The following is a 15,947-nucleotide window of genomic DNA, read 5'->3' as shown; positions in this document are numbered from 1 at the left end:
CATCCACCTGACAGGTGTGGCATATCAAGAAGCTGATTAAACAGCATGATCATTGCATTGTGCTGGGGACTATAAAAGGCCACTCTAAAATGTGCAGTTTTGTCACACAACACAATGCCAACGATGTCTCAAGTTTTGAGGGAGTGTGCAATTGGCATGCTGACTGCAATAATGTCCACTAGAGCTGTTGTCAGATCATTTAATGTTAATTTCTCTACCATTAGCTGCCTCCAATGCGTTTTAGAGAATTTGACAGTATAAATTCATTAAAAGTGAAAAACTTAAATGTTCAAACTCTTTGTTATGGAAAGCCTAAATAAGTGAAGTCTAAAAAATGTGCTTAAGTTGCATAGACTTTGTGTGCAATAATAGTGTTTAAAATTAATTTCTGTATGACTATCTCATGTCTGTCCAGATTTAACTGCAAAGACCAGGGAGGTTTTTTAATGCCTTCAAAAGAAGAGCACCTATTGGTAGATGGATAAAAAAAAGCAGACATTGAATATCCCTTTGAGCATGGTGAAGATATTAATTACACTTCGGATGGTGAATTAATGCACCCAGTCACTACAAAGATGCAGGTGCCTTTCCTAACTCAGTTGCCAGAGAGGAAGGACACCACAGAGGGATTTCACCCTGAGGCAAATGGTGACTTTAAAACAGTTACAGAGTTTAATGGCTGTGATTGAAAAGCTGAAGATGGCGCAACATTGTAGTAACTCCACAATACTAACCTAATTGAGTGACAAGATGGAAGCCTGGACGTAATAAAATATTCCAAAACATGCATCCTGTTTGCAACAACTCTTCCAAGATGGCGTAGCAGTGGGATGTTTCTGATTGTCTTGTCCCATCCCTTGTATATATTTTCAATATTTTTAATCTAATTTTTCCATCTACAGACTGAACATACTCTTCTGCAACCCGCCTCACCCAATGTGGTATGGATCTGCGATTTTCTTTTTTCTATATACTTTAGAACTGTATCCACCTTCAGAAGCTAGCCAGCTAACTAGCTAGTAGTCAGTTAGCCACTGCTAGCGGTCATCACCTTTAACTCGGACATCTGCCAGCTTCAGCCCGGTCAACTCCTGCCAGCCTGCACAGCGCGATATCAACCCTTAGCATATCGGACTGCTGTTCTCCACCATATTTTCGGATTCCTACCGCAGTCTTTGAACCTTTACTCCGGATCATTGCAGTTAGCAAGCTGCTATCCGAGGGGCTACTCCTGGCTAACGTCTCTGTCCCGACACAAGCACCAGTTAGCCTGGAGCTAGCCTCGAATCTAGGCCCATCTCCCGGCTAGCCGAAGAAATCCAATTGGCCTGGACCCTTTGCTGCCGACACGGAGCCCCGCCGATCCATCACGAATGGTCTGCCGACGTAACTGTCCGAGGGGGTTTCAACAGGCTCTTCCGTTGCAACGTCCCCCTGAGGCCCATCTGCTAGCCCTGACCTGCTAGCTGTCTGAATCTCTGTGCCTCCAGCTCGCTTGGCTACTCACTGGACCCTATGATTACTTGGCTACACATGCCTCTCCCTACTGTCAATATGCCTTGTCTATTGCTGTTTTGGTTAGTAAATTTTGTCTTATTTCACTGTAGAGCCTCCAGCTCTGCTCAAAATGCCTTAGCTAGTCCTGTTCCACCCCCCACACGTGGTGACCGCACCAGGCTTAAATGATGTTTCTAGAGACAAAACCTCTCTCATCGTCACTTAATGCCTAGGCTTACCTCCACTACTCACATCCTACCATACCCTTGTCTGTACATTATGCCTTGAATCTATTATTCCGTGCCCAGAAACCTCCCCCTTTACTCTGTTCCGAACGCACTAGACGACCAGTTCTTTTAGCCTTCAGCCGTACTCTTATCCTACTCCTCTTCTGTTCCTCTGTTGATATAGAGGTTAACCCAGGCCCTGCAGCCCCCAGCATCACTCCCATTCTCCAGGCGCTCTCATTTGTTGACTTCTGTAACCGCAAAAGCCTTGGATTCATGCATGTTAACATTAGAAACCTCCTCCCTAAGTTTGTTTTATTCACTGCTTTAGCACACTCCGCCAACCCGGATGTCCTAGCCGTGTCTGAATCCTGGCTTAGGAAATTTCCATCCCTAACAATACAATTTTCCGACAAGATTGAACTGTTAAAAAGGGGGCGGAGTTGCAATCTACTGCAGAGATAGCGTGCCGAGTTCTGTCTTGCTATCCAGGTTTGTGCCCAAACAATTCGAGCTTCTACTTTTAAAAATCCACCTTTCCAGAAATAAGTCTCTCACCGTTGCCGCTTGTTATAGACACCCTTCAGCGCCCAGCTGTGCCCTGAACACCATATGTGAATTGATCGCCCCTATCTATCGTCAGAGTTCGTGCTGTTAGGTGACCCAAACTGGGACATGCTTAATACCCCAGCCGTCCTACAATCTAAGCTAGATGCCCTCAATCTCACACAAATTATCAAGGAAACTACCAGGTACAACCCTAAATCCGTAACCTCTTAGATATCATCTTGACCAACTTGCCTTCTAAATACACCTCTGCTGTCTTCAACCAGGATCTCAGCGATCACTGCCTCATTGCCTGTGTCCGTAATGGGTCCACGGTCAAACGACCATCCCAAATCACTGTCAAACGCTCCCTAAAACACTTCAGCGAGCAGGTCTTACAATATCCTTCCAGCAGATACCTGGCCCGGGTATCCTGGAAGGATATTGACCTCATCCCGTCAGTAGAGGATGCTTGGTTGCTCTTCAAAAGTGCTTTCCTCTCCATCTTAAATAAGCATGCCCCATTCAAAGAATGTAGAACTAAGAACAGATGTAGCCCTTGGTTCACACCAGACTTGACTGCCCTTGACCAGCACAAAAACATCCTGTGGCGTTCTGCATTAGCATCGAATAGGCCCCGCGATATGCAACTCTTCAGGGAAGTCAGGAAGCAATATTCTCAGTCAGTTAGGAAAGCTAAGGCTAGCTTTTTCAAATAAATATTTGCTTTTTGTAGCACTATCTGCAAAAGGTTCTGGGACACTGTAAAGTCCATGGAGAATAAGAGCATCTCCTCCCAGCTGCCCACTGCAGAGGATAGGAAACACTGTCACCACCGATAAATCTACGATAATTTCAATAAGCATTTTTCCATTCCATTTTTCTGGCCATGCTTTCTACCTGGCTACCCCCCCCCCCCCCCCCCACACACACACGTATCCTTTACTTTAAGATTGGAAAGCTGCCGCGGTCATCCCCCTCTTCAAAGGTGGAGACACTCTAGACCAAAACTGTTATAGACCTATATCCATCCTGCCCTGCCTTTCTAAAATCTTCGAATGCCAAGTTAATAAACAGATCACCGACCATTTCGAATCCCACCGTACCTTCTCCACGTAGCACGCACTCCAGCAGGTATGTTGCATTGGTTATCCCAGAAGCCAACACTTCCTTTGGCCGCCTCTCCTTCGTTCTCTGCTGCCAATGACTGGAAAAAATTGCAAAAATCACTGAAGCTGGAGTCTTATATCTCCCTCTATAACTTTAAGCATCAGCTGTCAGAGCAGCTTACCGATCACTGTACCTGTACGTAGCCAATCTGTAAATAGCACACCCGACAACCTCATTCCCATATTACTACTTACCCTCTGGCTCTTTTGCACCCCATATCTCTACTTGCACATCATCATCTGCACACATATCACTCCAGCCCTCACGAGGCAGGGGTTAAACGGTATTGAAAGTCATATCGTCTGTATTTCGAAATACTCCGGTATATGGTATACACAGTATATTGCCCAAGCCTAATGGAATATGGATATCGAGGAAGAGCACAGTGCTTTTGCACATTCAAGGAATCCTTAGCTCAGCCAAGCTGGTAACACAAAGGGGAGAGAATATTTCTCATCCTGAGATTTGTTCAAACAGACAACATCCAAGTGGGCAACAGTTGTTGAAATTACGTCATAGTAACTATGCAGAAACCGGTTGAAATTCTGCCGCCTGGAATATTTGTGCTCCACAGCATGGCGATGTCCTGATCAAATTAACATGTACTGTGTAATTGTATCAGAATTGTTATTTGAAAGACCACTACTAACACTGCAGTACAGTGTATTAAAATGACCTATCTTCGTCTTACCTTCTTCTTATTATATCAATGTTTTGATCAAATTATGATATTCAGATAATTAGGTACATAGCCAGTTAATGAGGTAAACCACCCCATTCATGAAAATGGTTTGCTCTTAAAGTCACGTGGTCGTGGCTTGCTATATTAAGCAGGCAGACAGGCATGGAGATATTAAATTACTGTTCTATTGAACGTTAGGACACTCAGTTTGCCCATTCTAAGTGACTGAGCGTGGTATGATTGTCGGTGCCAGGCGTGCCTGTTCCATCTCAAAAATGGCCAGCCTCCTGGGCTTTTCACACACAAGTGTCTAAGGTTTACCAAGAATGATGTGACAAACAAAAAACATTCAGTCAGAGGAAGACCTGTGGGCGGAAACAGCTCATTGATGAGAGGTCAAAGGAGAATGGCAAGAATTGTGTAAGTTAACAGGCAGGCCACAAACAGGCAAATAATGGCTCAGTACAACTGAGGTGTGCAGAATGGCATCTCAGAACGCATAACTCATTAGTCCTTGTCACGGCTGGGCTATTTCAGCAGACGACCACACTGGGTTCCATTTCTATCAGCTAAAAACAAGAAGAAGCACCTCCAATGGACAATTTGAGGAGTAGAAAAACACTACCTGGTCTGACGAATCCTGGTTCTTGTTGTCATGCTGTTGGCAGTCAGGATTTTGTGTAAGCAGCATAAGTCCATGACTCCATCCTGCCTCGTGTCAGCGGTAAATGCTGGTGGTGTAAGGAATATTTTCCTGGCACTTGTTAGGTCCCTTTATACCAATTGAGCCACGTTTCCATGCCCAACTAATTCAGGCTGTTCTGGAGGCAAAGGGGGGTTTGATCCGGTACTAGATGGGTGTACCTAATAAACCGAGTGTATAATTTTATCAGCATTATAGCTCACTCAAAAGAATAGCACTAACAACACTGCAATCCTGACTAATGCTCTGTGGGTTGTCTGTTTTGTGCAGGGTTCCGGAACCTTCACCTGGATGACCAGATGACCCTGCTGCAGTGCTCCTGGCTTTTCCTCATGTCGTTCGGCTTGGGCTGGCGCTCCTACCAGCAGTGTAACGGGGGGATGTTGTGCTTCGCCCCTGACCTGGTTATTAATGAGTAAGTTCAGAGATGGAGAGGGGTCAGGAATACACCTAGGAGGGCTGTAGCTGGTTGGGGGCTCTGGAGATGAGAAAGGTCAGCCTGGGTGGTTGGTGGGTTTCTATGAATCACTAGTTAAACCCTCTTTATGATATGGATTGCCTGAATGAAACACCGATGCATATATATACAGTGTATATATACAGTACCAGTCAAAAGTTTGGACACACCTACTCATTCCAGGGTTTTTTTTCTTTATTTTTACTATCTTCTACATTGTAGAATAATAGTGAAGACATCAAAACTATGAAATAACACACATGGAATCATGTAGTAACCCAAAAGTGTTAAACAAATAAAAAAATATATTTTATATTTGAGATTCTTCAAAGAAGCCACCCTTTGCCTTGATGACATCTTTTTTGCACACTCTTGACATTCTCTCAATCAGCTTCATGAGGTAGTCACCTTGAATGCCTTTCAATTACTAGATGTACCTTGTTTGTGGAATTTATTTCCTTTTTATGCGTTTGAGCCAATCAGTTCTGTTGTGACAAGGTGGGGGTGGTACACAGAAGATAGGGCTATTTGGTAAAATACCAAGTTGATATTAGAAAACGTTTGAAAAGCCAAGGCTAGCTTTTTCAAGCAGAAATTTGCTTCCTGCAACACAAACTCAGAAAAGTTCTGGGACATTGTAAAGTCCATGGAGAATAAGAGCACCTCCTCCCAGCTGCCCACTGCACTGAGGATAGGAAACTCTGTCACCACCGATAAATCCACTATAATTGAGAATTTCTATAAGCATTTTTCTACGGGTGGCCATGCTTTCCACCTGGCTACCCCTACCCCGGTCAACAGCACTGCACCCCCCACAGCAACTCGCCCAAGCCTTCCCCATTTCTCCTTCTCCCAAATCCAGTCAGCTGATGTTCTGAAAGAGCTGCAAAATCTGGACCCCCACAAATCAGTCGGGCTAGACAATCTGGACCCTTTCTAAAATGATCTGCCGAAATTGTTGCAACCCCTATTACTAGCCTGTTCAGCCTCTCTTTCGTGTCGTCTGAGATTCCCAAAGATTGGAAAGCAGCTGCAGTCATCCCCCTCTTCAAAGGGGGGGACACTCTTGACCCAAACTGCTACAGACCTATATCTATCCTACCCTGCCTTTCTAAGGTCTTCGAAAGCCAAGTTAACAAACAGATCACCGAACATTTCAAATCCCACCGTACCTTCTCCGCTATGCAATCTGGTTTCAGTCATGAGTGCACCTCAGCCACGCTCAAGGTCCTAAACAATATCTTAACTGCCATCAATAAGAAACAATACTGTGCAGCCGTATTCATTGACCTGGCCAAGACTTTCGACTCTGTCAATCACCACATCCTCATCGGCAAACTCAACTGCCTTGGTTTCTCAAATGATTGCCTCGTCTGGTTCACCAACTACTTCTCCAATAGAGTTCAGTGTGACCGGGCCTCTGGCAGTCTCTATGGGGGTGCCACAGGGTTCAATTCTTGGGCCGACTCTCTTCTCTCTATACACCATTGATGCCGCTCTTGCTGCTGGTGAGTCTCTGATCCACCTCTACGCAGATGAAACCATTCTGTATACTTCTGGCCCTTCTTTTTGACACTGTGTTAACAACCCTCCAGACGAGCTTCAATGCCATACAACTCTCCTTCCGTGGCCTCCAACTGCTCTTAAATACAAGTAAAACTAAATGCATGCTCTTCAACCGATCGCTGCCTGCACCTGCCCGCCCGTCCAGCATCACTACTCTGGACGGTTCTGACTTAGAATATGTGGACAACTACAAATACCTAGGTGTCTGGTTAGACTGTAAACTCTCCTTCCAAACATCTCCAATCCAAAGTTAAATCTAGAATTGGCTTCCTATTTCGCAACAAAGCATCCTTCACCCATGCTGCCAAACATACCCTCGTAAAACTGACCATCTTACCGATCCTTGACTTCGGCGATGTAATTTACAAAATAGCCTCGAACACCCTACTCAACAAATTGGATGCAGTCTATCACAGTGGCATCCGTTTTGTCAATAAAGCCCCATATACTACCCACCACTGCAACCTGTACGCTCTCGTTGGCTGGCACTCGCTTCATACTCGTCGCCAAACCCACTGGCTCCAGGTCATCTACAAGTCTTTGCTAGGTTATCTCAGCTCACTGGTCACCATAGCAGCACCCAACCGTAGCACGCGCTCCAGCAGGTATATTTCACTGGTCACCCCCAAAGCCAATTCCTCCTTTGGCCGCCTCTCCTTCCAGTTCTCTGCTGCCATTGACTGGAACGAACTACAAACATCTCTGAGACTGGAAACACTTATCTCCCTCACTAGCTTTAAGCACCAGCTGTCAGAGCAGCTTACAGATCACTGCACCTGTACATAGCCCATCTATAAATAGCCCAAACAACTACCTCTTCCCCTACTGTATTTATTTATTTATTTTGCTCCTTTGCACCCCAGTATTTCTACTTTGCACACTCATCTACTGTCAAATCTACCATTCCAGTGTTTTAATTGTTTTAATTAATATTGTATTTACTTTGCCACCATGGTCTATTTATTGCCTTTACCTCCCTTATCTCACCTCATTTGCTCACATTGTATATAGATTTTCTTCAACTGTATTATTGACTATATGTTTTGTTTATTCCATGTGTAACTCTGTTGTTGTTTGTGTCGAACTGCTTTGCTTTATCTTGGCCAGGTTACCTGGTTAAATAAAGGTGAAATAAAAATAAAATGGCAAGAACAGCTCAAATAAACAAAGAAAAACGACAGTCCAGCTGTAAGGGCTGTCTCTCTCCTCATCCTCGGACGAGGAGAGGAGAGAAGGATCATCAGACCAAAATGCAGCTTTCGGGAAATAAGCCATCTTTTTATTTAACACGACGATGGCAACACGAAACAAAACACTTTCAAATATACAAAACAAGAAAACGACGTTGACGAAACCTGAACATAAACTTACATAACTAAACGTAAACTCACGGACAGGAAACAGACGACATCAAAATAAACGAACAGCCAAACAGTCCCGTATGGTACATACATTCGACGACACAGGAGACAATCACCCACAAACAAACAGTGAGAACACCCTACCTAAATATGACTCTTAATTAGAGGAGAACGCAAAACACCTGCCTCTAATTAAGAGCCATACCAGGCAACCAAAACCAACATAGAAACAGATAACATAGACTGCCCACCCAAAACACATGCCCTGACCTAAACACATACAAAAAACAACATAAAACAGGTCAGGACCGTTACACCAGCATTACTTTAAGACATGAAGGTCAGTCAATCCGGAAAATGTCAAGTAATTTGAAAGTTTCTTCAAGTGCAGTCGCAAAAACCAAGCGCTATGATGAAACTGGCACTCATGAGAACCACCACAGGAAAGGAAGACCCAAAGTTACCTCTGCTGCAGAGGATACGTTCATTAGAGTTACCAGCCTCAGATTGCATCCCAAATAAATGCTTCAAAGAGTTCAAGTAACAGACACATCTCAACATCAACTGTTCAGAGGAGACTGCATGAATCAGGCCTTTATGGTCGAATTGCTGCAAAGAAACCTATACTAAAGGACACCAATAAGAAGAAGATACCTACTTGGGCCAAGAAACACGAGGAATGGACATTAGACCAGTGGAAATCTGCCCTTTTGTCTGGTGAGTCCAAATTGAGATTTTTGGTTCCAATTACTGTGTCTTGGTTCCAATCACCGTGTGAGACGCAGAGTAGGTGAACGGATGATCTCCGCATGTGTGGTTCCCACCGGGAAGCATGGAGGAGGCTACCACAGCATTCTGCAGCGATACGCCATCCCATCTGGTTTGCGCTTAGTGGGACTATCATTTGTTTTTCAAGAGGACAATGACCCAACACACCTCCAGGCTGTGTAAGGGCTATTTGGTCAATAAGGAGAGTGATGGAGTGCTGCATCAGATGACCTGGCCTCCACAATCACACAACCTCAACCCAAATTAGATGGTTTGGGATGAGTTGGACCGCAGAGTGAAGGAAAAGCAGCCAACAAGTGCTCAGCATATGTGGGAACTTCTTCAAGACTGTTGAAAAGCATTCCAGGTGAAGCTGGTTGAAAGAATGCCTTGATGACAGCTTTGCACACTTTTGGCAAAGGGTGGCTTCTTTGAAGAATCTCAAATAACACTTTTTTTGGTTACTACATGATTCCAAATGTGTTATTTCATAGTTCACTATTGTCTTCACTATTATTCTGCAATGTAGAAAATAGTAAAAAAAAAAAAAAAAAAAAAAAAAAAACTTTTGACTGGTACTGTATATATATCCTGGACAAAGTGAAGAGAGAGGACATACTGTTCACCCAATAAGGGCTGATTTCACAGCCCAGTGTATCAACGCTCTGTTTCTCCAGCTGTATCATAGGCGGAACATTCATTACACTATGTGGATTGCAGATGGACACAGGTGTTGATTATCGTGTGTGTGTGTGTGTCAGTGAGAGGATGAAGTTGCCCTACATGACCGACCAGTGTGAGCAGATGCTGAAGATCTCTACTGAGTTTGTGAGGCTGCAGGTGTCCTATGACGAGTACCTGTGTATGAAAGTCCTGCTGCTGCTCAGCACAGGTACAGTACAACATTTACAGTGATTCTTAGTTATACAGTATGATATGTATACTATGTTTTTCATTGTCATATTTGTAAAAGTATAACCTAAAAATATTACCTGAATAATTTTAGTAATTTAGCAGGTGCTCTTATCCAGAGCGACTTAAAATGAATACATTAATCTTAAAATGGCTAGTTGAGACAACCACATGCCATGGGATTTAAGATAAACCCTACCTCTTCAAAGAGTATCTGAGATGTTTTCAGAAGATGGGTAGGGACTCCCGTGTCCTGACGTTAGGGGGAAGCTTGTTCCACCATTGGGGTGCCAGGACAGAGAAGAGCTGGACTGGGCTGAGCGGGAGCTGACCCCCTGGAGATTTAAACAGTTATTCATTATAGCAGTCCAACACAGTTTGAAAGGAACAGGCTGGGGAAAAGCAGAACAAATGTTTTGACATCTCAAAGTACAGAAGAGGAGGTAATCCAGACAGACAACTGAAGCTTCAGTTTTTCAATTAGCTTTGTACAAATGAGGCCTCGGTAAAAAAAAGTCCCAGCATGACAAACCATTACCAAAACATATTTAAGCAGAGGACACTGCTTATTGACTGGGGAAAAAAGCTTTTAAAGGCTTTCAAATTACTCAGTGAGTAGTGTTGAAAGGAGTACAATTTTGTCTTTTGATTGCTTCTTAGCGAAATTAAAATTACATTTGAAGACAACTGTGCTTTTTTTTAAACCAGTGAGCAATCATCCTTGATTTCCTCTCACACAGGACCGTCAGACATTTTCACATTTTATTTTTGACTCATCAATAATGATATCCACATAATTGAAACTGGAAATGTCAAAGAAATACACAAGGGGACAATTTTTGATCGATGTAGACATATTGCCTGCTATTATAGACCTGGGTCATTCCACGAAAATGTTGTCCCTTTGCTATTTTAACCAATATTTAGTAAAAGAAATCGATGTAAAAAGTCTGCATTTTGACATGTGCCTTCATGCTCCATTTGTGTCTTCTTGGAAGATTTTAACCCACTTAAACCCAAAATGTTTCCTAAGTTTTCACCATCAGTAATTCCATCCACCGTTTTTATGCGAGTAAGGTTATACCGCATATAAAAGAAAAATATCGCGACAGCTGTTAAGAAAATGTCTTCATTTGAAATGGTGGTGAACTTTTTGTGTCGGTAAAATGTATTATGTGGAAAATTGTTGTGGAAACGATTAAACAAATGATGATGAAATTCACAAGGTGAAGAAAGCGATGCTCCGTTACAATAAATGTCGAGTGTCTTATTCTGGTGACATGATGTTCAATGCTTGATTGCCATTTTGACAAATAAAAACAATCTCATCATGTAGACTAGCCTACCCGCACTGTATCTGCGAGCTGTTGGCTAGAACACGTGCCACGGCCCATTTGTTATTTAACGCAACAGTTTTTGTGTTGGTAGAGTTGAAAATGTGATGAAAACACATTGAACATTACACTTTTATTTGGTACATGAAAACTTAAGCAAAAAAGTTAATATTGTGTGCCCATTGTCATCACACACTGATTTTTATCTGCAACAAGTCAGTTTGGTGGAAATGCCACTGGTGGGAAAATGCGCTTTTTTAAAAGCGTATTTTAGAACATTTGCATGAAATTCGGTCACCAATTGGATGGAAACCTAGCTACGGACCCTATTGGATGGAAACCTAGCTACGGACTCTCTCTAACTGACCCTATTGGATGGAAACCTACCTATTGACTCTCTCTAACTGACCCTATTGGATGGAAACCTAGCTATTGTAAAGCTGTCCCAAATGTTTAGGTTAATTAACCCTGTGAGGTGAACCGAACTCTCATTTTAATATGGTGAAACTTGTCGTAAAAAAAAAAAAGTTTTAATAACCTAAAGAAACATCGAACAACTAATAGCCACATCATATTGTAAAAGCGGGTGAGCTAGTTCTACTCTTTTTGGCCATTTTTGTCTGGTGTTTTGTGCTGGAAAACTGAGTGTCTTGAGAAAAACACGTCAACCCTGTTAACCATAGTTAGACAGGCTAGAAATATATAACAATAAAACAATTTTGTGAAGCTTGTATTCAATTGCCACTTCCTGTTGCACACAACAAGCTTCTATACCCCCTGTAACAAGGATTCATGGCGGATTTAACTAGTAATTACCAGTTGGAGGCTCAGTATGTGAGCAGAGTTGAGCGGTCCAATGCTCCACGTCCCTTTCAACCGCTCCGCTAAAATCCGCTCCTCACAGGAAAAAAATCTGCTGCTCCATTCATTAAAATCACAATTTAACCAACAGCCATCCATTTTTGTGACTACCTGGACCTATCAGTTGGTTGTGAAAATATTGAAACCAAACCATATGATTTGAATAAAACTATTATATTAAACAAAAAGGTGAATGTAAGAAATAGGCTACATGTCATATTAAACAGCATATAAACACTAAATAGAGCAGGAGCCAGACAGGGAGCCTAAGAAGGAACTAAAGTGAATTATTTGGGATATATTATTTAAATTATTTTCAAGGCTATAGTCTACAAAGAAATGCAATATGAATCATTTGTGAGTGTGACACACTAGGATGGTTAGGGAGTCAGGTACATTAAGCGCTCAGCATTTAAACAACATTTTGTGGTATTAAATCATTGTGGTCTATAGATTGCTCATATAGGCTGTAACTTACTTAGAATTAAATGCTAATTAAACGAAAAATGCCTTATTAGGCTCAGTCTACAGTGACTTTTGAATTCATTTTTAGAAACACCAGTTTGGGCAGAGTCATGCCATGGTGCCTGGAGAGCAGGCCAGCAGCGGAGAATATACTCTATGCGCTTGCAGAGCCACTGGGGATGCTAAACACCCTTTTGGCCACTCTTGCCAGGCTGGGCAGAGATGCAGAGTTGTTTTGTTTCTATATGTAGGCCTAAAGGTTTTTAAGCAAAATAACCCAGTCAAAACAGAAATCTCCTTGAAGTTGGAATATGCCAGGGCTATTGGACCAAAATCAATTATGACCTATTGTATATACAGTTGAAGTCGGAAGTTTACATACACCTTAGCCAAATACATTTAAACCGTTTTTCACAATTCCTGACATTTAATCCTAGTAAAAAATCCCTGTCTTAGGTCAGTTAGGATCACCACTTTATTTTAAGAATGTGAAATGTCAGAATAATTATAGAGAGAATGATTTATTTAAGCTTTAATTTCTTTCATAAATTCCCAGTGGGTCAGAAGTTTACATACACTCAATTAGTATTTGGTAGCATTGCCTTTAAGTAAAACGTAATCAAAACTATTTCTTTCACTTACTTGCTGTGCTGTTTCGTTGTTCGTTCGTTCAGTCGTTTCATTCTCATCAGGATTTCTATGGAACGCCGTTTGGATCTTTGCGTGTCAAAAAGAATACAATGACAAGTAGATAACACTATTTGACTTGTCAAATAAGCTTGTTGACCAAAAAGGACCTGAAAAATGACTGCACGTCACATTTAACACGTTCATGAAGTTTTTTTTATAGTTATTACAGATTGATTACACTTTCATCTCACATCGATACGTATGCTATGACGCTGGTAAAGTTGTCTCGCGCACCTACAGTGCTGGTTATAAAAAAAAGCTAGCTAGCTCATAGATGCAAACAATGTTCTTTGCCATAAACATAGCAAAACGACATCTGTTTCAGTAGCTATAGTTAGCTAGCTAATTTAGCTAGCTAACTAGTTAGCTAGCTAACTATATAGCTAGATGTCATCTAAAATAACCCTAACTTATAAGACAGTTTGTATTTGATTAATGGTGGTCGGACCATCTATGTGAAGCTAGCCACAATAAGAATTAGCCACAATAGTAGACTGCGGTTAGCCTTCAAAATAGAACTGTGGCATAATTCTACTATTTGTATTAATTTGCATCACTGTCAATGACATACTTTTATTTTGAAGGCAAACCGCAAATTTCACTATTGTGCCTAATCCTTATTGTGGATAGCTTCACAACCAAGTCCGGTCAAGCCTCACTAGCCAGATGAAGCTAGCTGGCTGCTTATAACGTTAGTTTTGGGTAACTGGCTTGCTATATATTTTCATGAACTGAAGTTCAATTTCAATAGGTGAATAACAAGTGGCAACCTAGCTAATACTTACTCACAAGGATTCCCTAAATCATTGCTAAGAATAATGCAAATGACTGCAGTTTCTACTGGTCATTGTTTTCAGGCTGGTTGTTTTGGTGCTAGCTAGGTACCAAGCTAAAGCTAGCTACCCCAGAAGTTACGCTCAAACAAATGATGCTTTATTACCAATGTGGTATTGTAAACACATCGTTCGTGTTTGCTTGTTTGCAGACTTTTATGTAAAGTTTTGACAGTGCTACAGTATCTATGTTGACAGCAAAGTCCCAAACAGCGTTCCATAGTATGTCTTGTAGCTAATAGCAGTGACGCTATTACTGTGTAACTCCGGTAGGGCAACATCTGAAAAATAGCGCACTTGGCAATGTGTACCGGTGCTCGACCAATCAGCGAAAGCCAACATCACCCATGAGAGAACGCTTGATTGTCAAGAACAATGAATTCCTTTATCTTGGCTTTAATGGATTTCGCCTTTTGAGTTGTCTCGCTGACATGTTCTTACCCTTTCAAATGACTGCTCGACTTGTTGACTGCTTGATCCACACAGCAGACATTGTGGGCTAGGTTATGAATGCTGTGTTGCACGTGTAGCGCAAAATTTTACGTGCCGTCATTACGGCATGTACCTACGTTATATAGGTATGCACGTCAGCTTTGACGTCGGTTTTGCACATCGGCGTTAAACTAGACATCGGCATATACCGGCATTTTTAGCTAATATCGTCCGGTTCCGATATGTTCACCGATATATCGTGCATCCCTACCTGTTACTATTGCCTGCTACTTCAATGCATCTTTAATTTTAAAAAGTAGATGAAGGCTAATAGCTGGACGATTACACACATATTGTAGCTCTTTCAAACCAAAATAGTGATTTGTCAGTTATTCTGCACTGGAGAGGCATAAAATACTTCTCTTCTATGTTTGGAAAATAACCTCACTATATCCAAACCAAAAATAGTATACCAGGGGCAAGCCAATTTGTATATATCATCTGATAAGACAATTGGAGAGTATTTGACAATTTCTCACCTATGTTGTTTTGCATAATATCCATCGAGTGCGGTTTTGCCTGGGCCCAATTCCAAGATCCCAGAAGCCTGCTGTCCATGGTAGATCCTTCATCTGGCTCTCATCAGGGAAGAATGGGACAGCATAAAACCCATTGATGTTACCTGTGGTTCTGCATATTTTCCATTGACCTAATTGTGGTTGGTACGGAAGTGGTGGGTGGTGTGTATGAGACCGTAGTGACAGGATAATGGGCAGTGTTCAGACTAGGAGACTCTCTGGGTCAAAAGAGACTCCTTCCTGGCCTAGCCTAGCTGTAGGTCAGATTGTCTAGCGTGAATGTTGGTAGACAGAATGAGGTTGTGTCCTTGACATCCCAAGCTTTTTATTATGGCTTTTTTGTAATGACCGTGACGTAAGTACTATATTGACATACACTGCCTTAAATGCATGATGTGTAAAATATTGTTTATGTATGTTTTACTCCCTCCCGCCCTCCTTCGCTTGTGCTTACAGTACCAAAAGATGGATTGAAGAGCCAGGCTGTGTTTGATGAGATCCGCATGACCTACATCAAGGAGCTGGGGAAGGCCATCGTCAAGCGGGAAGAGAACTCCAGCCAGAACTGGCAGAGGTTCTATCAACTTACTAAGCTACTGGACTCCATGCAAGAGGTGAGACTGAGGCTGAACCCAGCCTGCTCACACAGCAACACAACACCATTCAGCAACACTTGCCACTGTTTTCCAGGGACTAATGGAACCCAGGACTTCCTGGTAAACAATGGCAAGTGTTACTGCTTGGCATATCCTGCCTAAATAAATACAATGAAATGAATGAGTATGCCCATCCACAACACACACACACACACACACACACACACACACACACACACACACACACACACACACACACACACACACAC

General features: G+C 42.3%; 1 protein-coding gene across 4 annotated transcripts in view; it reads left to right on the top strand.

Moving 5' to 3' along the window:
• LOC129868232 (glucocorticoid receptor) overlaps positions 1–15,947 on the top strand; it is a 110,372-nt gene that overhangs the window by 90,376 nt on the left and 4,049 nt on the right. For all 4 annotated transcript variants that reach the window (XM_055942024.1, XM_055942025.1, XM_055942026.1 and 1 more), the window contains 3 exons: positions 5,096–5,240; positions 9,739–9,869; positions 15,539–15,696. In XM_055942024.1, coding sequence (XP_055797999.1) covers positions 5,096–5,240; positions 9,739–9,869; positions 15,539–15,696 — 434 coding nt within the window. The remainder of the gene's footprint in view (positions 1–5,095; positions 5,241–9,738; positions 9,870–15,538; positions 15,697–15,947) is intronic.

This window comes from Salvelinus fontinalis, chromosome 13, assembly GCF_029448725.1.
Source record: "Salvelinus fontinalis isolate EN_2023a chromosome 13, ASM2944872v1, whole genome shotgun sequence".
Classification (NCBI taxonomy): Eukaryota; Metazoa; Chordata; class Actinopteri; order Salmoniformes; family Salmonidae; genus Salvelinus; species Salvelinus fontinalis.
This window is presented reverse-complemented; position numbering and strand designations above follow the sequence as displayed.